The following is a 25,552-nucleotide window of genomic DNA, read 5'->3' as shown; positions in this document are numbered from 1 at the left end:
AAAACCATTATAGACTACAGTCAGGAGGATTTTCAAAACCTAAAACTACAAATACCTCATGAACCAGCTATCAAACAACTGCAGCATATCCAAAGGGAATGAAATCTGTGAATCAGAGATACCCGCACTCTTATTATTGTGGTAGCTTTGTTTCATAACAGCTAAGAAAGATGAGCAATCCAGAATCACTTGACAGATAAGTAGATAAAGAAAATACACAAAATGGAATATTATTTCACCATAAAAAGAACAAAATTGTATTATCTGTGCCCATCTAAATAGCTAGAGCTATTTGTATTAATTGAACTAAGCCAAATGGGGGAAGGTAGCCGAATGGAGAGAAGCAGAACTAGAAACATGGCAGGGCACAATTCAGACTGCACCTTTGCAGTACACCCTCCATCTTGTCATCTTGTTTCAGCTCCTGGTTGCATTTCCACAGCTTTTCCATCTCTCTCCAGCTGGTTCCTGTCGCATTTGTGTGCTGCAGAGTGGTGTGGGTAGAGAAGGCAGAGCACCTCTTTGGCAGTTTGCATAGATGCACGTTGCAGCTGGGCACAGTTCACTTCCACCCCTGCCTGGTTCTTGCAGAGATTCTCAAAATCTCTGGTAGAAATAAAAACTACTGATCATAATCCTATTTTCTCTCATGGCGCACACTTTAGGCTACCCCTAATTTGCCACCTCACTCAGAAGCCCTGGATTTGTTCTTTTTTCACACCCACAGCTGTTCTCTGACTCCCTCAATGATGCCCTCTCTTCTCCACACAGTCCCCACATACACTCTCATAACACATAGTTTCCATGGCCCCCTCTTTTCTTCCATCCCTCCTAGATCTTTCCCTCCCCTCACATAGTCGTTTGCCCTCCTTTAATGTTGCACACATATTTCTGATGTAATATAATATTTTCCTTCATATTTGCCACACTGAATTTTTTTCTCCTCTCTTTATTTGTTTCTTTTTTTTCCAATGTACTAGGTTTTTTGCTTTAGTTTTGATTTGGTTTGGCTTTTGGATTCTTGCTGTTGTTATTGTTGTTTAAAGTATGTATACCTTGAAATATTTTTGTGCTTGGTTTTCTACAATTTCCCTAGTAGCTATCATAGTGCCTAGACATAATTTTAAGTCTGGGTATGGTGACATATACCTTTAATCTCAACATTAAGAGATAGAGGTAAGAGGGTGTGGCATTTGAAACTAGCTTTGGCTATGAAAGAACCCATGTTAAAGACAAAAGAAATTTTAAAAAAAGAAAGAGAGGGGGGAGAGAGAGAGAGAGCACTTAGTGAATGACTGACTCAGTGCATATGGGCATTAAAAATGCTAATTTTATTTCCTGTCCTTTTGCTCTTAGATTTTGAATGTTTTGCAAGAATTGTGTCTTTGTGTGATCCGAAGACCCTCACTGAATATACTGTGGGAACACTATGACTTGAAGACTTCATAGCCTGTCTGGCTCTGGATAACACTTGGATTCAGCTGCTCTACCATGATTACTCCCTTGAAGGAGACATAAAGATGAAGATTCTGTAAGTTTCTCATTTCTGCTGGTTTGATAGGAGCAGTGAAGACAACAGGAAGACTATATGAACATCTTCAACTTGCTGAAAGAATTTAAAAGTATGGAAGCCCCAATCTCAAACAAGAGAAACCCAGAATTTACTTATTAGACAACAGCTTGACTGGAACCTCAGTTGTCAGAATTAAAAATTTGTCAAACATTGGAAGGCATGACCTTTCTAAATTACTTCTGGCTGTGTGGTTGATTCTCATTTGTTCTGCTTCCAATTGTTTCCTGTTACTCACCAGGTTGTGGCAGCTTCTGATTGGTGCGCTCTCCACATATAATCCCATGACATGGAACCCTGGAATCAACAGTCTTCCTTTTCTCCTAGTGTTGGAGCTTGAGCTTCTGTGTTTCCTGCTCTTCCACTTGTCACCATGAAGCTCCTGGTACTCGTTATGTTGCTTGGTGTCTCTACTATCCTGGTCTCTTGCCGTAAGTAACAATTCTTACCTAACTTACAATATATAAGATATGTACTCTGTGAGACATAAATTTATGGATGCCTACATGCAGCTACTCCCTGTCCTATCTAGTATCTGGTGTTTTACCTGCAATTTTTAAACTTAAGCAGTTTTTTTTTCTCATTATCATCATTATAATTATTACTATTTTGTGTGTATATGGTGTTATGTATGTGACAGTAGGGGGGAGATGATGTCAGGGTCTCAAACACATATCATGGTGCATGTCAGGAGGTTAGAGACAGATTTCAGGTATCGGTTATCTCCTTCAACTATGTAATTTAACTCATATCATCCAACTTGTAAGAGGAGGGCTTTTATTTACTAAGCAGTCTTACTGACATCCATGTACATTTTGACATGTGGTAGGTAAGTTGACTCCATGGGATTCCTAATTCAGTCTAGTCTTTTCTCTATTGTATATGTGGCACTCAAGTGCATTGTCAATAAGTTACACTTGAGAAAATGATTAAAGACTTATTTCAGGGAAGCAAAACTGACTACATATTAGATTTCAAAGGTTTTTCTATTATCTGTGCATATACTTCCTTCAATCTGTCTGCTCATGACCAAGGCTTTCCAGTTGTGAATGTCTGTAGCAGTGCTCACATTCTCCATCCCATTAAATGTTGTTTAAGTTCTTCTGTCTTATTTGCTTCTTTTCTTTCAGAGGACGCAGCCACAGAGAGCCCTGGCACTTCTGATACTGGTGAGCCTAGGTCTAAGTTACCCGAGTCTTTACCACCTTTCTACGTTTTCTATTTTCCCTTCACAGACTCATAGAAGCCAATGTCATGTGCATGTTCTGAGTTTTGAGAAAATTTTAGTAAAGAAAATTGCATTCCTTATTACAAAATTATTTTGAATATAAAGATACAGTTTTATTTCTTATATAAAAAATAATTAGTCTCTAACTTGGACTTAGAAGAACTCTAGGTATTTATTGTTCTTATGCAGTATGTACAGAGCCACGAGGTCTGATACTGTGATTATATATGAGCACAGGGAAAGCCTTTCACAAGCTGAAGGACTGAATATATAGCTCGTGTGTAGAAAGAAATCAATTGCCGTTGGAACAGACAACAAATTCCTAAAGGTGTGTGTAGTGAGGGCCTGGGAACATATGCCAGGGTGAGCTGAGGTAGAAGCAAGGGTCTGAGCTTTGCATGAGCAATGGCATAGCCATGTCAGTCTCAGAATAATGTTTGTTTCCCTTCTTGGAATTGGCACTGGAAGCTATTGCTTGGGAATATGTGTCAATAGTGTCTGTGACTAGCTTGGTTTTAATTTTTGGGCCCATTCCTGTCACAAAGTACTTGCTGGTGTCTTGGATCAGTGTCATTGCCCAAGGAAGCTATGAGATTATGAAAGATGAATCAATAACATATATGATAAACTGAATATATGACAGACTTAATGAGTTGAGAATAAGGAATGGATGCACAATCCTGGTTGGGATCATTATCATTCTAAAGAAGAGTCAGTATCTCACCTGGAGCTTTTCCTCCTAATTTCAGCTGCTTCTACAGGTGCTGCAGACGAAACCAGCAACACTGAACCTGAGGCAGCAGCTGAAACCAGCACCACTGAATCTGAGGCAGAAGCTGAATCTACTGATGAGGTCACTGAAGCTGCCCCTGAAGAAACCCAGGCAGAAGAAGGCAATGAAGATGTCACTGAAGAAAAGCCCAAAGAAAACATCATTGACAAAGGAAAAACCGGTAAAAAAAAAAAAATCATTTAATTTTGTTCCTTATGTGACTCTTAGATTCCTTAGGTTCCCATGGTCAGAGGGAGCTGTACTTTAAGGAAGACGTGGGGTTGAGTAAAGAGAAGGAGGGCGGACCTTTGCTTCGTCCTTCTTTTCTAAACCCACTGTGTTGTCTGTATAAGTGCCAGAAAAATCAGGTTGACAAGTCTATCAATTTTATCTGTTTGATCAATTTAAACTCAGAAGTTTATCAATTTTAACTACATCACTCCTGCAGTAGCAGGCTTCATTGAAAGGATATGTGTATTAAGCAGAAAACATTGAAAGGGTAAAATGTCTTGTAGCTTGGCAACTGTGCAGAGCTTTTCTTTTTCTTAAATAAAAGTTATATTTTCTTTGAAGGCTATTATAAAAATAAAAATAGAAAAGGATTTTGTGATGAGGTCTTTCATGGATGACTGCTCCAACATAAATCAAGAGATTTCTGGGAGTATTTTTCTATTTGGAGTTTTCCCTACCCCTTCAACTTTAAAGAAATAATAATTATTTTATTTTCTATTTATAAAATTCATATTTATAAAATTCAGATATATCATGTGAATCAAATCTCTCTCTAGGAAATTATCCTAGAAAATAAACATTGTAAAATGAAAGAATGATGGGCTTCCGGTGAGCAGCTTTTCTCTGGGAGAAAGGGTAGTGACAGAGGTTGATGTTTGCCCTCAGAGGATGAGGTGCTGAGGAATCTTTTCCAAGAATTTCTTCTCCTTTGTCTTGTCAAGGATGTTATTTGACATCTTGATCATTGATATGTGCTGTGTAGATGCTGAGTGAGGGTATGATCATAATTTCCTTATCAGAAAAACTAGATTGTTTTGCGTACTAAGAGAAAAAAATTAATCCGAATCATCCTACTTTTGAACTCTGTAAAACATTCAACCTAATGACACCAACCTAGGCTACATATCCAAATATTTAGGATGGGAAATGAAAGTTGATTGGCTTATTTATTTTTGAGACAGTGCCTCACTATGTAGCTCAGACTACCCATGAATTCTTCACCTTTCTGCCTCTAACTTCTGAGGGTTGGGATTCCAGACTTTTGCTACCACATCTGTGAGTTTTACCTTTGAGGGATGAAAATTCCATATTTCCTTTGCTTCTGCTGAACTTAGTAGTGCTAGTAGTCCCTCTTCAGGGAAAAAAAAAAAAAGAAAAGAAAAAAAAACATGAAGTCTCAAAATAACTTCTTTTTTTTTCTCTTTTTACAGTTATCAGTAAAATTATTGAAAAACTGAAGAAAGATTTATCTTTCCTGGGATGAGTTGTATCTTCTGCTATTGATATTTCTGGACTACACTAGAGCATCCTTGATTCGATTTCCTCCAACTATTTACCCTGATTCCACTCCCTCCCTCATCCCAAACTTTTATTGTCCATCAAATAAATGATAGTTATGAGCAGCACCAAAATGGTTTTGTCTTTCATGTTTGGATCTTTATATTTTTTAGGGAATCCATTGGAAATGTCAACTATTTTCTGATACTTCCTTGAGCTCTTTTTAATGATTAGACTCTATAATTTTATCTGAAAGACTGTTTTATGTTATTAAATTAGACATAATTATTAGGCATATTACTAAGGCCTGCGCTTTCCTATACCAAACACTTCCTTGGTTTAAGTGCTCAGTTTTATTCTTCCAAATTCTTCTGAATTATTTTTGTTTAGCGAATTAAAGGTGACAGTGATGACCAAAGCTCCTGAATCTGGCTACAGGTCTGACATAGGGAACTGGGCTTTGGAGGTCTGAGGACTGAATCAAGGTAGCAAGTGAGTTCAGGGGGTTGACCAAACTCATAAAACAATAGCATCAGATGGGGTCCCTCAGTGGCAGTGAGTAAATGAGACAAAATGCTGAGTTTCCTCCACAATTCTGTTTTGAGCACTAAATAAGTTTAATGTGTGACATCAAGCATCCCTCAGTCTCTAGACCACCGAGTGGGCCCTGCTCCATTACCAATCACAGGTTTTGTTTCATAGACTAAGTTCTTTTTTCCAGAAAGGCTCATTAAAATTCCAGATATTAACACTGTTTACCCTCCCCCAAAGCACTGAATCCACAGAAATGGCCTGTTTCCTTGATAGAATCTCCTGTTTCCCGACTCAAGAACAAAGGCTATGTTAACGTTTTCACAAAAGCTCTCATTCAGTGAAACTTTTACTAGCATGTTACTTCTTTGACTGACTAGAGTGATTAAGTCTCCCAAATTTTTTCAGTTATAACTGTCCTCCTGGTAGTCATCATGGCAAGTTTTGAAACAAAACACATAGTTAGGATAGATGTTTTATGTGATAATAGCTTGGTCCCTTACTTGTTTTATTGGCTCAACTAGAATCATATTCATCATTTGTCATGGGAGTGCTAGTAGTAGGCTAGGGGATTAATAAGTTCATTTAATAATATGGATATAAAATTTAAGCCTGGGAAAGACAGAAGACCTGAATACAGAAAAAGAAAGGGTAACATATGTATTGTCAACAGCTCCCATCTGGTTGGGAGGGGTTATAAATTAGGTCTCTGGTAAACAGACTCTTGGTTGGGTGTTTCATTGGGTCCCTGTCTCCTATTGGTCCTGATTTGATACCTGCCCCCATGTTTTCCCACCTTTCTCTTTACAATGTCTTCTGGGAATAGAAACCAAACATCGACTAGAGCCTATCTATCTTCACTTTCCTTGTCTACCAACATCCATCAGCTGAGTCTCTAGATCTGTTTCCCAGAACCCTATGTCTGCAGATTTGAAGACTTTGCCTTTACTTTTGACTTGCTGATCATAACACATAGGTTAGTCAGATTGTTTAACCACCAAAGTGGCATTCAGTTGGTTGATGCTACTTTAGGACACATTTTTGATCATTAAAACTATGACTCTTGGGGCTGGAGAGATAGTTCATGAGAGATCATGAACACTTACTGCTCTTGCAGAGAACCTAGGTTTGGTTTCCACTATCCATACAGTGTTTCATAATCATCTGTAATTTCAGCTCCAAAATCCTTTTCTGAACTCCGTAGACACACAAATACTTATGGTACATATACATTTGCAGATAAACACTCATACATATAAAATAAAAATAAATTATTATTTTTAACTTATATTTTTAATTTATTCGATTTTTTTTAAAAAAATACCAATCCAAGTTCTCACTCCCTCCTCTCCTCCCACATCCTCCCACCCCACCCCCATCTAATCCTCAGAGAATGTAAGGCACATTGCTTTGTGGAAGGTCCAAGGCCCTCCCTGCTATATCTAGGCTGAGCAAGGTACACATCCAAAGATATTAGGATCCCCAAAACCCAGTACATGCAGTAGGTATAAATCCTAGTGCCATTGCTACTGGCCTCTCAGTTGGCCCCAGCCATGCAACTGTCAATCACATTCAGAGGGACTAGTTTGGTTCAATGCTTGTTCCTTCCCAGTTTGGCTGGAATTGGTGAGCTCCTTTTAGCTCAGGTAAACTGTTTCAGTGGGCAAACGCACCATACTCTTGACCTCTTTGTTCATATTCTCACCCTTCCACTCTTCAACTGAACTTTGAGAGCTCAGTCCAGTGCTCTAATATGGATCTCAGTTGCTGGATGAAGGTTCTATGGTGATATTTAAGATAATCATCAGTCTGATTACAGGGAAAATCAAGATTGGGCCCCCTTTCCTCTATTGCTTAGGGTCTTAGGTGGGGTCATCCTTGTGGATTCCTGGGAGTTTTTCTAGACCCAGGTTTCTGCTAAACCTATAATTGCTCCCTCAACCAAGATATCTATCTCTTCCTTTGCTCTCATCTCTGTCCTTCCTCCACCTCAAATATCCCATTTCCTTAAAATTCTCCTCCACCCTCCCCCTTTCTCCTCTTCCCCTTCTACTCTTCTTTCTCCCCTCACCCCTCTGCTCCCAATTTTGTCAGGCAATCTTGTCCATTTCCAATTTCCAGGTGGGTTTATGTATGTTTTTCTTTGGGTTTACCTTATTACTTAGCTTCTCTAGGATCATGAACTGTAGGCTCAATGTCCTTTGTTTATAGCTAGTATCCACTTATGAGTGAGTACATACCATATTCATCTTTTTTATATTTATTTATTTATTTATTTATTATGTATACAATATCCTGTCTGTGTGTATGCCTGAAGGTCAGAAGAAGGCACCAGACCTCATTACAGATGGTTGTGAGCCACCATGTGGTTGCTGGGAATTGAACTCAGGACCTTTGGAAGAGCAGATAATGCTCTTAACCTCTGAGCCATCTCTCCAGCCCCCATATTCATCTTTTGGGGTCTGGGTTACCTCACTCAGAATAGTGTTTTCTAATTACATACATTTGCATGCCAAATTCAAGATATCATTGTTTTTTACCACTGAGAAGTACTCTAATGTGTAAATGTGCCACATTTTCTTTATCCATTCTTCAGTTGAGGTGCAACTATGTTGTTTCCGGGTTCTGGTTATTACAAATAGTGCTGCTATGAACATAGTTGAACAAATGCTTATGTAGTATGCTTGAGCATCTTTTGAGTATATACCCAAGTGGTATTGCTGGGACTTGAGGTAGACTGATTCTCAATTTTCTGAGAAACCACCATACTGATTTCCAAAGTGGTTATACAAGTTTGCATTCTTACCAGCAATGAATGAGTGACCCCCTTACTCCACATCCTCTCCAGTATAAGCTATCATTAATGTTTTTGATCTTAGCCATTCTGATAGGTGTAAGATGGTATTTTAGAGTTGTTTTGAATTGCATTTCCCTGATAGCTAAGTATGTTGAACATTTCCTTAAGTATCATTTGGCCATTTGAGATTCTTCTGTTGAGAATTCTCTATTTAGTTCTGTATCCCATTTTAACTGGGTAATTTAGAATTTTAATGTCTAATTTCTTGAGTTCTTTGTATATTGTGGGGTTGGTGAAGATATTTTCCCATACAGTAGGCTGCCTTTTTGTCTTATTGACTATGTTCTTTGCTTTACCGAAGCTTCTCAATTTCAAGAGGTTTCATTTATTTATTGTTGCTCTCAGTGTCTGTTACTGGGGTTATATTTAGGATGTGATCTCCTGTGCCCATGCATTGAAGACTACTTTCCATTTTCTCTTCTATCAGGTTCAGTGTGGTCTGATTTATATTGAGGTCTTTAATCCATTTGGACTTGACTTTTGTACATGTTGATAGATGTGGATCTATTATCATTTTTCTACATGTTGACATCCAGTTATGCCAACACCATTTGTTGAAGATGCATTCTTTTTTTCCATTGTATAATTCTAGCTTCTTTGTCAAAAATCAGGTGTTCATAGTTGTGTGGATTAATATCCAGGTCTTCAATTCAATTCCATTGGTCAACCTCTCGGTTTTTATGCTAATACCAAGAAAGAAAAGAAATTGGACCACTCAAGACATGAATATATATTAAAATATTTTATTATTATTTTAAATTTTTACTTTTTATTTTACATACCAACCAGTTTCCCTCCCTTTCTTCTATACCCCTCTCCTCCTCTTCCCAACTTTCATCTACTCCTGAGAGGCAGTAAGGCCTTCTTTGGGGACTCAACAAAATCTGGCATACCAACTTGCAGCAGGACCAAGTCCCTTTACCCCCATATCAAGGCTGAGTAAGGTGTACCAACATAGGGAATAGACTACAATGAGTCAGTTCATGCAACTGGAATAGGTCCTAGTGCCACTGCCTTCACCCCCCTCCCCAACAGATCAAGCCACAAAACTGTCACCACATTCAGAGGGTCTAGTTTGGTCCCATGCAGGTTCCCCAGCTGTCCATCCATAGTCCATAAGTTCCAACAACCTTGGGTCAGTTGTCTTTGTGGTTTTCTCCATTATGCTCTTGACCCTCCTTGCTCATATGATCCCTCCTCCCCTCCTCAACTGAACTCCAGGAGTTCAACTGAGTAATTGGCTGTGAGTCACTGCATCTGCTTCCACCAGTTCCTGGATGTAGGTTCTATGATGATAGTTAGGGTAGTTATTAATCTGATTAAAGGAGTAGGCCCTTTTAGATACCCTCTCCACTATTGCTAGGAGTCTTAGCTGGGGTAATTCTTGTGGAGTCCTGAAAATTTATCTAACACCAGGTTTCTCCCTATCCCCATAATGGTTCCCTCTACCAAGATATGTCGTTCATTTCTCTCCTCCTCCATCCTTTCCCCAACTCAATCTTCTTGATCCCTCATGTTCTTATCTACCATCCCTTCTCTTCTATCCCTCTCCCAGTTTACCCAGGAGAACTTAACTATTTTTTTTCCTGGGGCCCTCCATGTGTGTTCCTCTTAGAGTCCCCCTGTTTCCTAGTTTCTCTGGGACTGTGGAATATAGCATGGTTATCCTTTGATTTACATCTAATATCCACTTATGTGTGCATGCATACCATGTTTGTCTTTATGGGTCTGGATTACCTTTCTCAGAATGTTTTTTTTCTAGTTCCATCCATTTGCCCACAAATTTCAAGATGTCATTGTTCTTTACCACTGAGTAAGTACTCCATTGTGTAAATGTACCACATTTTCATTAGCCATTATTTAGCTGAGGGGCATCTAGATTGCTTCCATGTTCTGGCTATCATGAATAATGCTGCTATTAACACAGTTGAGAAAATTTCCTTGTGGTATAAGTGTGCATCCTTTGGGTATATTCCTATGAGTGGTATTGCTGAGTCTTGAGGTAGACTGATTTTCAATTTTCTGAGAAACCAGCTACTGATTTCCAAAGTGACTGTACAAGTTTGCAATCCCACTACCAGTGGATGAGTGTTCCCCTTACTCCACATCCTCTCCAGCATAAATTATCACCAGTGTTTTTTATCTTAGCTATTCTGACAGGAGTAAGATGGTATCTCACAGTTGTTTTGATTTGTATTTCCCTGGTGACTAAGGATATTGAGCTATTCCTTAAATATCTTTCAGCCACTTGAGATTTATCTATTGAGAATTCTCTGGTTAGATCTGTACCCCATTTTTGATTGGATTATTTGATACTTTTTTGTCTCATTTCTTGAGTTCTTTGAATATTTTAGAGATAAGCCCTCTCTCAGATGTGGGGTTGGTGAAGATCTTTTCCCATTCAGTAGGCTGCCATTTTGTCTTATTGACTATATCCTTTGCCTCACAGAAGCTTCTCAATTTCAGGATGCCCCATTTATTAATTGTTGCTCTCAGAATCTGTGCTACTGGGTTTATATTTAGGAAGTAGTCTCCTGTACCAATGCATTTAAGGCTGTTTCCCACTTTCTCTTCTATCAGGTTCAGTGTAAAGAGGTTTATGTTGAGGTCTTTGATACACTTAGACTTGAGTTTTGTGTATGGGTATAGATATGGATCTATTTGCATTATTCTACATGACATAACTGACATCCAGTTATGCCAGCACCATTTGCTGAAGATTCTTTTTTCCATTGTACAATTTTGACTTCTTTGTCAAAAATCAGGTGGTCATAAGAGTGTGGATTAATATCAGGGTCTTCAATTTGATTCCATTTATCCACCTGTCTGTTTTGATGACAATACCAAGCTGTTTTTAGGTCAGTCAACAAGATGACTTGGGTCATGGTTACCAAGTGTTTTGAGATGTAAGAAGGTAATTGTACTTGCTTTTCTTTTGTATCATGGAAGTCTTGTGCATTCCTCTTTTGGACTGGGGCATATAAAGACTGTGAGAAATAAACTTGGGGCTGATCACCATACTCACTGGATGCCCTCCTGACTCTATCTTTTGCTTCTCATCTATTTTTTCCTCAGTCCACATTCCCTTCTTCTGGAATATATAGAGGGCAGGGATTTGATGAAGAGATCCCATTTAGAACTCAGTGTTCTAATGTCATAATTTCACATTGTCCAGTTATGGGTTTCCCTTATTTCCCCCATCTACTGCAAAAGGAGGCTTCTTTTGTGATGGCTGAGCAAGCTGTTGATCTATAAATTTAGAATAATATCATTGGAAGTCATTTTTTACCAACTTCCTTCATCATAATATTAGTTTTTGGTTTTTCCTAGATCCATGACCTGTGTGTTTTCAGGTTTTGGGTACCAGAGAAGTGTGATATGGATTCCATCTCCTGGGGTAGACCTCAAGTCCAATCAGATATAAGTTGGTTACCCCCAACTAAAAGTAGTTTTGTGCTACTATTGCGCCAATGTATCTTGTAGGAAGGCCACCATTGCCAATCAAAGTGTTGGTAGCTGTCTTGGAGTTTATCTTTATCCTCTTGTGGCATGCAGAGTACCTTCCAGTACCATGAACAATAGCCAGTAGGGGTGAAGGCTCTAGGTAGGCACTCAGGATTTTAGTTTCATGGTCATCATGACATTCTTGCCAGGAATATCATGCTGACAATCCTCCCACACCACCCCATTTTTCTCAAGGACCTAGTTCTGATCTAAACCTCATTTGCCTTACATCAACCTTCCTCTTCAAAAAGTATTTCTGAAGTTGGATGGAGACCCCAGAAGTTAATAGAAAAGCAGAAGCTACATATAGCCAGGAAATAGTGCAAGAATATGCTTAGTACTCAACTCTGCTTTGTGCCATAGTCTCTACCTACTTTTGCTGTGGGAACTCCTTCAACAATAGCCTTTAAGATACTTGGGTGTGGTCTCTTATACTATAAATGCAGCCATAAAGCTGGCACACACTCTGTCCTAACAGCTGGGATTGGTTCCCTTTCCCTATTTGTGCAAAAGACTATGATCTGTGAGTCTACTCATAAATAAATAACCTTTTACTATACTCAATTCTGAGAAGTATAGGATTACTTTATAACATCCATCCTCATCTGGAGTCCATGTGAATCCCAACTCTATGCCTACTGGATGGACCGGCCTAAAAGGCCCAAGAGGTTCATGGCCCAGAAGATCTCCCACCCCCACCTGCCTGTCTTGATTTCACCTACTAAGCAGTTTTTTGCCAAAACCCTTCCATCCCTGCCACCCAGCAACTTAAACAGGTTCCAATTTTTATTCCATGCTTGCAAGCTCTGGGCTCCTTGCTCCATGTACAGAGTTGATGGTACTAAGGGATTTTAAAGAACCTCTCAATATAGTTACTAATTTGCAATATGCAGAAAGAGTTGTTTGGCATATTAAAACCTCTGAATTTATACCAGATGATACAGAATTGACTTCATTATTTAAACAGGTTCAAGATATAATCAGGAATAGGCTTTGTCCCATATGCATAACACACATCTGATCCTATATGGAACTGCCAGATCCTCTAGCACAATGTAATGCAGAAACTGATTGATTATTAATTGGAAATATGCTGAAGGCCTGAGAATGTAATAAAAAGAAACATCATGTCAATAGCAAAGGTTTAAAGAGTTTTCTATTTTATGGCAACAAGCTAAGGAGATTATAAAGAGATACCCTACTTGTTCTTAAATAACCAAACACCACTATGGGCAGGGAGTAACCCAAAGGGTACTCAAAGGAATAAAATCTGGAGGATGGATGTGTTCTACTTTGCAGATTTTAAAAATTAAAATAAGTACACCACACTATTGACACTTTTTCAGGTTTTCAATGGGCAACTTCTTTGAGCTCAGAAAAGGCTAATTCAGTAATCACATATTTATTAGAAGTTATGGCCATCATGGGTATAACTGAAGAAATAAAGATAGATAATGCAATGGTCCAGCATATGTCTCTAAGATAATGAAACAATTTTATGCTTATTATAATATAAAGCATATTACAGGTATACCAAAAAATCCTATAGATCAGGCAGTTATAGAAAGCACAAATCAAACTTTAAAGCATATGTTAAACAAACAGAAAAAGATAAAAAAATACCTCCAGAAATAGATTACATAATGCTTTATTAACTTTGAATTTTCTTAACACTAATGAGAAAGGAACAATGGCTATAGAGAGACATTGAATAATAGAACAAGAAAAACACTTTTGAATGAAATCAGCTGGTGTATTTCAAGGATGTGTTGACCTCACAATGGAAACCAGGAGATGTGCTATGTTGGGGAAAGGGTTTCACTCTTGTTTCCATGGGAGAAGAAAAGTTATGGATACTATCAAAATTAATAAAGATTTGGTTTGAAAAAGAGAAACCTCTTGAGAAAGAGGCGTCAACCATACAGAGATGACAACTATACATGTGGTAAGAAAACCTCATAAGGGTTGGAGCAGGGACCGTTCTTGTCTTTGCAGGAAAATAATTATTTTCAAAAAAAAAAATCAAGAGACCCTGGATGTTTGAATGCCTAAAGAGGAAAATATAACTATTCAGAAAGGATCACCAAGTAAAAAGAATTGTGATGAGGACAGTTTATCTGCAGGGTGTGTGTGTGTGTGTGTGTGTGTGTGTGTGTGTGTGTAGGCTGCCCAGTAGAATAATAGTCATGACTTACTTAAAAATCAAAGTTTGCTTTAGAGTTGGACAATGGCTATCCTTCTATAAATCCAAGCATGTTGTTAAAAGAAAAATTCAGCATTTCAGAGTTTCTGTCTCATGTCAGAAGCTATTTTGTATGGCACAGTAAGAAGAATAAATTTAGGAAAAAATTTACTTTTCTCCATGCCTATTTTGTCTCTATTGTACCTTGCATGAATAAATGTCTATATAAATAATGTTTAAGTTTTACACATTAAACAATGAATTTTTCTGCAGTAATCTTTGAAGCTTCCAGGAAGAAGATGTGACCCAACAAAAATGATGCCACATGGTTGATATGACATCATGATGCTGATAATGCTACTTTAAGACTAGTTTTGAGTGCCAGATACTCAAGATGGTTCCAACTTGCTTAGCTGAAATGGTGCACCTTTTTACAACATTCTGGCAAGAACTTTGAATAGGAACCTCAGAAACGCCCTTTTGACTACTCAGAGACTATTTGCAATAATACCAGACAGTAATATTGAAACTTTACCATCATTTTCCTTTTACAGGATCCCATAGAAAGAACATTGCTACCATGACAGCTGGAAGTAATTCTAGAAGACAACATTCCCTCTCCCAAAAAAGTTTTTCTTCAGGGTTAGGGACACCAATTAAGGGTTGGTTATAATTCGTATAGTGTTGGGGCCTTGGGTGGAAATTATGTAGGCTCGGGGATCTTTAAAAAAGTAAAATTGGATGGGATAATAGGTACATTGATGTGAGCTCACTCACATTAATAATAATAGTGAGTAATAGAGTGAATGCTTATGAGCTATTACTTATAGGCAATTTGCATTGGTATAGATTCATTTGTATATTGATACAAATTCAAATTATATTGAATATGCTCCTATTTCTGTCTATAATATTTGTACATCTAGGCAAAGTTATTTTGCATGCATGCTACAACTTTTGCTTAAGACATTTTGTATACTAATACAAATTAGGATATACTTATTATACTGCTCTATACATTTCTACCTCTGATCAAAATACTTATACATTGTTTATATTTTGTTGTCATTGTCCTCATTTGCTGATAAGTTGTTTCAAAATTGTTTAATATTATAATATGAAGTCTTAGTCTTTAAGCTATATAGGTATTAAGAATTATAGGTCAATTGTCATTCATGTTTGTCATACTTATAGCTAGACTAATCAGGTTCTTTAGGTACAGAGAGATTGTATTCCACATAGATATGTAATCTTCAACCACTTCAAAGAACTGTAGAATATATCATTTAAATAAATTAGGGTTCTGTTTACATGAGATAAGATTGCTTCTGGCAGCACTGATCTGTTTCCAAGAGAATGTTGAGCACCAAAGACACTCCACTTGGACTTTGTTTTCTTCTTGGTAAAACTGGCCTTTGGACAAGGAACTGCCCATGCCTCAACCACTGAAAAAAATGCAGAGGGTTTGGACAGGACAAGCAGGATATAAGAAAAAAGACTGTCAAACATTGCCAAGACAAAGTAAGACAGTTCTGATAATTTTCCTGCCTCTGAAAATGGTCTGTCAGTTACTCTAGGCCTTAGCCAAAGTTTTTGCTCCAATGTTGCAAATGAGACTTTGGGTGATTACCCAGGTATCCAGTGTCTCTGTCATTTATTGCACATTTTGGAAGTTACTTGATTGTACTTCCTGTTTACTCAAGTAATATTATTATGCTTCTCAGGTCTTTGAAGTGCTTAAAGACTAGATAGTCATAGTTTCTTTCCTCTCATGATTTGACCAATATATTTCTAATATAAGAATTAGACCCTTTAAGATAGGATAATTATTGAAAGATTTTAATATATGTTTCTTGCTCGATATTGTTTATGCTGGTTGTAATTCTATTTTTTATACTTGATATTTGTTTTAATTTTATATAGTTTTGTATTAGCCTTAGAACTCTCTTATTTAGACAAATGGGGAGGTGTTGTGGAAAATACTTCAGCCAATAGCCTTTAAGATACCAGCCCACTTGGGCATGGTCTCTTATACTATGAAGGCAGCCTTAAAACTTGTGTGTACTCTCTCTCTCTCTCCTGACTCCTGGATTGGGTGCCTTTTGCCCTGCCTGTGCAAAGGACTATGATCTGTGAGTCTACCCCTAAATAAATAACCCTTTATTATACTCATTTCTGAGCTAACATTGAATTACCTATAACATCCATCTTCATACTTTGAAGGAAAATACTTTTCTCTTTTTTTTGTCTTTAAAGAAAGAAACTGAAAAGATATCTCTTCTTGCATTTGCTCATTCATTTGACAATCATGCCACAGATGTGTTCCTCTGTCATGTATCTTTTGTATGCTTAGAATCATGGGAATTATAAAAATGAAATAGACAGGCCAGGCGGTGGTGGTGCACACCTTTAATCCCAGCACTCCAGGGGGGGGTGGCAGAGGCAGGTAGATCTCTGTGAGTTTGAGGCCAGCCTGGTCTACAATAGCTAGTTCCAGGACAGGCACCAAAAACTACATAAAAACCCTGTCTTGAAAATCAAAAAAAAAAAAAAGAAGAAGTAGACAAAGGCAAGAACAGAGCCACAAGAATCCAGTTTCTCTCAGAGAACCTGTCACATGGCAGAATCTTTTTCATGCATTAGACTTAACGAGTGATAGAAATCCTTCTAAGTCTCTTGTACAGCAAACTTAGAAAACATTCTAAGATGAAGTAGAACTGTCCCGACCAGTGAGACATGATTCAGGAACCTGGACCCTGGAGAAGAGAAATGGAGAGATGAAAAACACGAGAAAATGGACAAGTCTGTATTCTGATCAAGTTGCAAATTTTATTTTTTCTCAGGAGCATTATATAGCAAAAAATCAGGGGAGTGAGTAGGATGCTATGCAATTGTTCTAACTGGAATGTCAGGTTTGCAGACATTGCTAGCTGACAGGAAGAGATAAGGAAATACTGAGGGTCTGTAAATGTTAAGTAACAGAGGGAATGCTAATTACTCTTGAGGCCCCGGACCTACGTGTCTGTAGGCATTCTTAACTCACAGGGAGAGATAAGGAAATACTGGGTTATTTCCTTAGCCCGGAACTTGCCCTACAGAGGCTTCTGGTTAACAGCTTACTTAACTTTGAACTAAGATGGCTTGACTATAACCAATACAGGTCTTTGTTCCCGGCATAGGATGAATGATACAGCGAGCTCTACTCAGTGGGCTGGGAAGCTCTGACTAGCTGCATCATCCACACAGTAGGGTCCAGAATTGTAAACATCTCTAGGAGGCAGAATCCTACCATATGGTTCTTGTGCAACACTTGAATGTTTCACCCAGATGTGCTACTCAAACAAAGCTGGTTTTATTGCCTGACCCTTTTTGAAAATTAGGAAATAGGTCTTAAATGTGGAAACTGTCCTCTCTTTTTAGTTCTAAACTTATACGTGCTAAGAGGTTTATGGTGGAAGAGAGAGGGGAACCAGAGTTTGACCCTGTGCTTTCTTCTGGAGAATATTACTGCCATGGTATGTCACAATGGCCCATGCAGTCTTCCCAGGTCTTAAATGGAAAACAGACTTTGCTTAATACTTTTAGCCTAGCAGAAGTGTTATGATTTTTTAAAAATGCTGCAAGATCCTCAGTGGCAGTAGGCAGCAGAAATGCTGTAGGTCCCTAAATGGTGGTAGCAGGTCATGTGGTGGCAGGCAGCGGGCCCTGGGAGCAGCCAGTCCCAGGCAGAGACTGTTGCCAGTCCCCGAGCGGTGGCTGGTCCCAGGCAAGGAGACACATGGTGGGTGGTCAGGAGACAGAAACGTGAATAGACATGACATGTAGAATGAGGTTAAATACTTATTAGTTGAGTTATGGAGGGGAAGGCAAAAGGGGAGAAGTGGGAGGGGGAGAGAGGGAGAGAGAGAGAAAGAGGACAAAGAGAGAGAGAGAGAGTAGAAGGGGGAGAGGGAAAAGGAACTGCCAGAGAAGCCAAGATGGCAAGAGGAGGAAGTGGCTGCAGGGAGTGGGCATGGCTTCTCTCTTAAAGTGATGAGCAATCATAACATTCCCAGCTCTTTCTTATAATAAAAAGTGAGAGATTAGACACCACAGATTGACAGAATTGGGGCAGCAGATTCTCAAGACTGCTTCCAGCTTATTTGTGGGCATCATCTTTGGAGGGGGACCTGAGAAGGCTGGGTGCTGGCCACATCCTGGTATAGCTGGTGACTTTGCTCCTGTCCGGTGTTTGTGGCATGGAAATATCTGGTGTTTCTTATACCTGTTTAAGGTATAGGCAGAACAAAGAACAAAGTTAAATTTAAGGAAAAAGAAATTTTTAAGACCAGGGAATTGAGGGAGGTGTATCTGACCTGTTTAACAAGGTGGATCCTTTAATTCTGCTCCCTGGAACTCACAAGAATTGTTTGTGTTTGTGAAAACAGAAGCTTTAGACACGTACATTATATAATGACTGTGACATATTTTTGTACAATGAAAAGTATTTTTTAAGACAATGGAAGGCAGCATAAGAGAGAAATTTGATCTGAAATTTGTTTGGTGAGGTTGTTTTTTTTTTTAACCTGGCAAAACCTCTCAGCTATCAAACAGTATCAGAGATCTTTGAGAAGGATAAGATTTTACTTGAGTTATTGATTTAAAAAATGACAGAGAACTTACTTGGTTGGCACCCAAAGCTACTCTTTTTGGGTCCTCCATGGTTGCTGAAGGTCGCATTTGACTTTTGCTGTTTAGTTCAGGGCCTGCCAGGCTTCAGAAGATCCTGTGGGCTAAGAAATCTGTTAGGATAACTACATCAGCTTCTTTCTTAGGTTCATTTGATTGGAAAATCTTTTCCAAACCCTTTATTCTTAGGTAATGTCTATCTTTGTAGTTGAGGTATATTTCTTGTATGTAGCAGAAGGATAGATCCTGTTTTTATATCCATCCTGCTAGCCTGTGTCTTTTTATAGGTAAATTGAGAGCATTGATATTAAGAGATATTAATGACCAGTAATTGTTCCTGTTATTTTTGGTTTTGTTTGTAGTGGTGGTATTGTGTGTGTGTGTGTGTGTGTGTGTGTGTGTGTGTGTGTGTGTGTGTGTGTTTTGCTTCTTTGGGTTTTGCTGGGGTGGGGTTGTCTATTGCCTGTGTTTTTGTAGGTGTAGCTAATTTCCTTGGCTTGGAGTTTTCCTTCTAGTACTGTCTAGGCCTAGATTTGTGGCTAGGTATTATTTAAGTCTGGTTTTGTCATGGAATATCTTATTTTCTCCATCTATGGTGATTGAAATCTTGACTGGGTATAATAGTCTGGGCTTGCAACTATGGTCTCTTATTATCTGCAGAACATGATTCCAGGACCTACTTTATTTCAGGGTCAGGTGTAATTCTAATAGGTCTGCCTTTATATGTTACTTGGACTTTTTCCATTGCAGCTCTTAGTAGTCTTTCTTTATTCTGCGTGTTTAGTGTTTTGATTATTATGTGGCAAGGGGAACTTTTTTCTTTGGTCAATTCTATTTGGTCTTCTGTAAGCTTCTTCAACTTTCATAGGCATGCCTATCTTTAGGATGGGAAAGTTTTCATCTATGACTTTTGTTGAATATATTTTCTGTAACTTTGAACTGGACTTCTTCTTCTATCCCTATTATTCATGGTACCCAGATTTCTTTGATATTTTGTTTTAAGAATTTGTTGGATTTAACATTTTCTTTGACTAATGAGCCTAGTTTCTCTATCATATCTCAATGCCTGAGATTCCCTCATCCACTTTTTGTAATCTGTCGGTTATGCTTGTACTTGTAGTTCCTGACATTTACCCAGATTTTCCATTTCCAGAATTACCTCCATTTATGTTTTTATTTATTGTTACTATTTCAATTTTCAAGCCTTGAACCATTTCATTTGCCAGTTTGTGTTGCACTTGTTCTTCCCAGCCACACAGCTAGCTTAGACTAGAAATAACCACAGAGATACTGTATTAATTAAATCACTGCTTGGCCCATTAGCTCTAGCTTCTTATTTGTTAATCTTACATATGAATTTAACCCATTTCTATTAATCTTTGTATCACCATGAGGTCGTGGCCTACCAGCAAAGTTTCAGCACATCTATCTCCAGTGGCAGATCATGGCATCTCTCTCTCTCTCTCCTCTCTCTCTCTCTCTCTCTGACTCTGCCTTCTTTCTCCCAGCATTCTGTTTAGTTTTCCCCATCTAGCTCTGTTCCCCTATAGTTATAGGCCCAAAGCGTTTCCTTTATTAACCAATGAAAGCAGCACATAGACAGAAGGACCTCCTACACTATTTCCCTTTTCTGTTTAAACAAAAAGGAAGATTTTAACTTTAATATATCAAAACTACATATAACAAAACAGGTATCAAGCAAGAATTACAAATACCATGTTTATATCTACTTTATCTTTTATCAAAACTAAGGAAAACTATAACTATAAACTCTTCAACTCCATCAAAGACTCCAGAAGGATATAATATTACCTAAGTAAACAGGAAGTATATTGTAAGCAACTTCCAACTTCTAGAATTAACAGAAACATCACGCTACCTGGACAGTCACCCAAGTTCTTCTATACCATTAGGACATCCATCTTCAGTCTACAGGCCCAGAGTATCCAGCAGACTTTTCCATGAAGCAGGAAATTTCAAAGACAATTCCACCTATGCTGGCAGTTTGTTCATCACATTTTTCTGTGTCCTGCAGAATGTCTAGCAGACTCTTTCATGAAACTGAAACCCTAAAGGATCATCTCACCTTTAGGCAAGTTTAGCAGTCATCTCTCTGTGGGTCCTGCATATTCAGTTAAGCAGTCTAAGCAACAGCAGTTTCTTCCCAAATGGCTAAGGAGCATCTCCAATGCCCATCTTCCTCTCAAAGTAATTGGTGTTGTCAGGAGCAAATGTGTTTCATTGTCATGAAAAATCCTAAGTTACTAAAAATATTTTAAATGCCATATTCTGAAGGTCTCTGAAAGATTTGAAGAATACCCATTTAACTGTGCATCTAGAAAATCTAACTAACATGACTATAAGCTTGACTATTATAATTAATTTCTTAATTATACATTACATTTTTAAATGAGCTACACAAACACAATACCTTAATCAAGATCAGAAATACATATACATATAACAAAATTGACCTTAAATTTGTATCAATAAACCAAGATCCATAGCATATGCCCCTTTAAATGTAAAGAATCATTTGCAAATAATATTTATGAATATGGACATATATGGCTCCTGCTGTTTGAAGGTGCTGTTAATCAGGTTTTTCTTGGTGTATCCTGTGTGCTAGGTTCATCTCAGTCAGAAGATAGCAAAGAAAAATTTTAAGGGTGTTCATGGTGACCTTTCAGGGGGTCATGGTCTAACAAAACACACTAGTCTGGAAGCAATCCAAACGTTCTCATCCTCTGTGGAAACAAGAGAAGAACCTCTTTTCCAAAGCAACATATCCTTAAACCCAAATTTGGAAATCATGATACCTTTATAATATACATGCTGGTTTAGCTTAGTAGCCCATACAATAAAATGTCTCTCTGTACTTAGCTCCTTCACAGTCAAAAAATTCAAAGAAAACACAATAATATACATAATCCAGACTCTCTGTGTATAGTCCATATTTACATGGCTTATTTTTCTTTACTCCTTTTAATATATGACTGTCCATACTCTGTCTCTTTAAAGACTTTTTTTCTTTTTCAACTCTCTATACACTTTTTCTTCTCTCTCATTCCTACATATATTTATCCAACACTATGACGCATATAGAGTTCTTTCATGTTTGTATCTATCCTTATTGCATTATCTGTAATCCTCTACTGTCTTGAAGAGCTTTTAAAATGGTAAGCAGCTTGGTTGCAGCTGCTCTGGATGCTGTCTCCGCCTCTCTCCATTTTTAAAATGGTGGAAGCACCACCACTGTCAGGTCTGGGGCCTCCAGGCAGGCACTCCAACCCCAAGAATTAGCATGCAGCTCATAAACCCTTTTTATCTGAGTAACAACCAAATCTGCCACATAGAGCACTGCACAGCCTGGAAACATTTCAGCCTAGTAGACCTGATCCCACTGCCTGCCCAGGTCTCAGCCACTTTCCTCCCAACCCCAAGTGGGCACACAAATACCCAGGCCCAAAAATGCCATTCAAATACTCCATAGCCAGAGTTTGTGCTGGCAGCATGGCCCAGGAAGCTGTACTTTAAAAATGCATGGCTTTTTTTTCCACTATGGCTGAACCAGGAAATCCTGTCCCAAAGGAGCCATGGCTCTGCCCAACTCTAGCAAACAGCCCACCCAAGAAAATGCCACTACCAAGTCATGCTTAACTCTGTTCTTTTGTCTTTTTTAAGCTTTTTCAGGTTTTACATAGATTTAGCCCACCACATTGGTGAGCCAATTGTTGTAAGAATGGGCACTTGTTCTTCCTGGCCACCGAGCTAACTTAGACCAGAAATAACCACACAGATACTGTATTAATTAAATCACTGCTTGGCCCATTAGCTCTAGCTTCTTGTTTGTTAACTCTTACATATAAATTTAACCAATTTCTATTAATCTATGTATCACCACAAGGTCGTGGCCTACCAGCAAAGTTTCAGCACATCTATCTCCAGTGGTAGATCATGGCATCTCTCTCTGACTCTGCCTTCTTCCTCCCAGCATTCTGTTTAGTTTTCTTCCACCTAGCTCTGTCCCCTACAGCTCTGTTATAGACCCAAAGCAGTTCCTTTATTAACCAACGAAAGCAAAACATAGATAGAAGCACCTTCTACATCATGTTTAATTGGGTTTTTTTTCTTGGCTTTCTTTGCTTTTTTTAAGAAATTTGTTGATTTCCTCTAATTTTTGTTTTTTCTTTTCCTCAATTTTTAAGGGAATTTTTCATTCCCTCTTTAAGAGTCTCTATCATCTTCATAAAGTTATTTTTAGCGTCATTTTCTTCTGCTTCATCTGCATTGGGATATTCAGGTCTTGCTGATGTAGAACTACTAGTTTCTGGTGTTTCCATATTGCTCATTAGTTGTTAAATGTATTCTTATACTGTCATTACACATCTCTTCCTCTAATGGGTGCATGTGAGGTCTGAACTTCAGGGCTCCCTCTTCCTCCAATTTGTGCAGGTGGGATCTGTGACTTAGGTGGTTGCTTTCCAGGTGCAGACAAACCATGCCTCTGGTGGTAGCTGATGTGACTCTGGGGGATCCTGTCCAGGAGCAATTAGGACCAAGGCTCTGGTGGTCACAGATACAGGGGGAATGGTTATAGGTGTGGTAAGGCTGCTCCAGGGTCTCTGCAACTCTCCAAGTGCAGTCAGGGACAAGACTCCAGTGATAACATATGTGGTAGGGAATGGTTGCAAGTGTGAGGAAGCTGTTCCTGGGTCTCTGTGGCTTTTGTGGGTTGATATGTGCTCCAGGATGTACCTCTGGGGAGTAGAGCCTGGAAATCAGCACCCTCCAGCTGGGAACCAAACATTTACCTCTCCAGGAGTAATCAGGGCCAACGTTCTGATCTCCATTTGCATTTTTAGAGGATTTATTGGTGCTAGAGAGATAGTTCATTGGTTAAGCAAACACTTCTATTGCAGAGAGCCTGAATTCAATTCCCAGTGTCTCTTAGAGGTGGTTTACAGTCTCCTGTAATGTAGCTCAGCAGGTCCCTAAACCCTCTTCTGACTCTGTGAGCAATGCACCTACCACAACTAATATTCATACACATATGTAAAATTACCCATAATTAAAAACAAAAATAAAATCTTTTTAAAGAGCATTTATTTAAGAAACATAAAAACAAAAGAATTTTTCTTTTTAATGCAGCTTATTGTTATTAGTTGTTATTTAAAAGAATCTGTAGTCGTCAAGATTTTAGCATTCTGAACCATGGCATTCATAATACCAAAAGCAGGAGTTCAGGCTATGAAAAGCGTTTCATAGTTCATTTCTCAGTCAACCTCTACCTATTTTTACTGGGAGACACAGTGAGGGCCCGTGGCTTCAGTGGCATTGCCTCTCGAAAACTGCTGACTCTCAGGAAAGATGACCATCACTGGAGGCTGATGATGGTGACAGAATAAGCACACAGACTTTCAAAGACATGTGACAAACAAAAATTACTGAGTGTTTGGAGGAAATAGTATAAGAAGAAACACTGAGATTACAAAAAGAAATCAAATAGCAGAAAAAATGGAATACATAGATCAACTTCACTTTGAGCTATTCAAGAGCTTATTAATTCATGAAAAGATGATCTAATGGCAAAATAGATGAAATTAAACAACAAATAGTAAGCTAAAGCAGCAAAGTGAGAAGTTTTCTCAACTTTAGCATAAAAGACCAAAAAAAAGCATTCAGAGAAGGACATAAAGAGGCATTTTCATCAATCTTCTCCATTGGAAGAAGTAGTGGAATGGGAGACTGTTGTCTGAGATCAGTTGCCATCAACTAAAAGTATTTGAAGCTGACTATTCCCCCTTTCAAGACCCAACATGGAGAAGAAGGAGAAGCACCCCTCCCAGATTAATAGAGGGTTCACACACACAATAAAGGGTGCTGCCACACCAGATAGAGGAACTTTCTGGGAGCATTACAAGAAGTAATCTACCTGTAAGCAAACAAGTACTCAGCTGGATAAAGATTATTGAGGAAAAGGAGGTTAAGAGGAGTATAGATCTTCTTCTCTGAAAATAAATGGATGGAAATACATTTGTACTCTCCAATTGAGGAAAAGATAGATAATTAACCCAATACATGTTTCAGCCCAGGGCTGGGTCTAGAAACATTTCACATTGTCACTACTTGTGAAACATTGTTGATATCTAGCACAACTCAGAGGTGTTGCTACATTCCTCAATGCCTAGGACAGACCCTCTCAATAAAACATTATTTAGCCATGATGTCGATAGTACTAAGTTGGAAACTGGTTGGGGGCTTCACCCCAGCTCCTGGCGTCCATTTTGGAATGTTAACAGGAAAGATTCATTTCAAGCCACCTCCCCAGGGAGTTGCCTCAGTCCAAACTTCACCTCTGAGAAAGCCCGCCAAACAGTGACCCCTCTCCAGGGAGGATCAAGACTATTTCCATAGGCTATTTAAACTTTCCACCCAGGAGTGCTTGCATCCATTAAACCTGGGCTTCTTCTAATTCAGTCTGATTTGATCCAGTTTGGATTATTGCATCAGCAGAGAGGTTTGTCCATCCAGAAAACACTTAACATTTGGAGGTTCCACTGAGATGGGCTGTTTTTCCCACTGACCCAGAGCTACATGATGGAAAACACCCTTCTTTCCCATGCTCTTTGCCCAGGCTAAGATTGGCTTCATCTAGGTGAGTTCTCCTTTTCCAAGTGCATGCCTGTAAGGCCCAGGGCCCATACAATTGTTGGGATAGTCTGCTGAAG

At 38.6% G+C, this 25,552-nt stretch overlaps 1 protein-coding gene across 1 annotated transcript; it reads left to right on the top strand.

Annotated features, from left to right (window-relative positions):
- The first annotated feature begins 1,943 nt into the window (after positions 1 to 1,943).
- On the top strand, positions 1,944 to 5,065 carry LOC130888457 (mucin-like protein 2). Its single transcript, XM_057791339.1, has 4 exons — positions 1,944 to 2,001; positions 2,701 to 2,739; positions 3,548 to 3,751; positions 5,013 to 5,065. The coding sequence occupies exons 1-4, from the start codon at positions 1,944 to 1,946 to the stop codon at positions 5,063 to 5,065; spliced, it is 354 nt and encodes a 117-aa protein (XP_057647322.1).
- Positions 5,066 to 25,552: the final 20,487 nt, after the last annotated feature.

Source organism: Chionomys nivalis, chromosome 17 (assembly GCF_950005125.1).
Source record: "Chionomys nivalis chromosome 17, mChiNiv1.1, whole genome shotgun sequence".
Classification (NCBI taxonomy): Eukaryota; Metazoa; Chordata; class Mammalia; order Rodentia; family Cricetidae; genus Chionomys; species Chionomys nivalis.
Note: the sequence above shows the minus strand (reverse complement) of the source record. Positions and strands in the feature narration are given on the sequence as shown.

Excerpts from the sequence above, each read along its gene's own strand:
- LOC130888457 (XM_057791339.1), top strand. The coding sequence starts at position 1,944 with ATGAAGCTCCTGGTACTCGTTATGTTGCTTGGTGTCTCTACTATCCTG. Across the intron at positions 2,740-3,547 it reads CCCTGGCACTTCTGATACTG|CTGCTTCTACAGGTGCTGCA; the intron begins GTGAGCCTAGGT and ends TCCTAATTTCAG. Across the intron at positions 3,752-5,012 it reads CATTGACAAAGGAAAAACCG|TTATCAGTAAAATTATTGAA; the intron begins GTAAAAAAAAAA and ends CTCTTTTTACAG.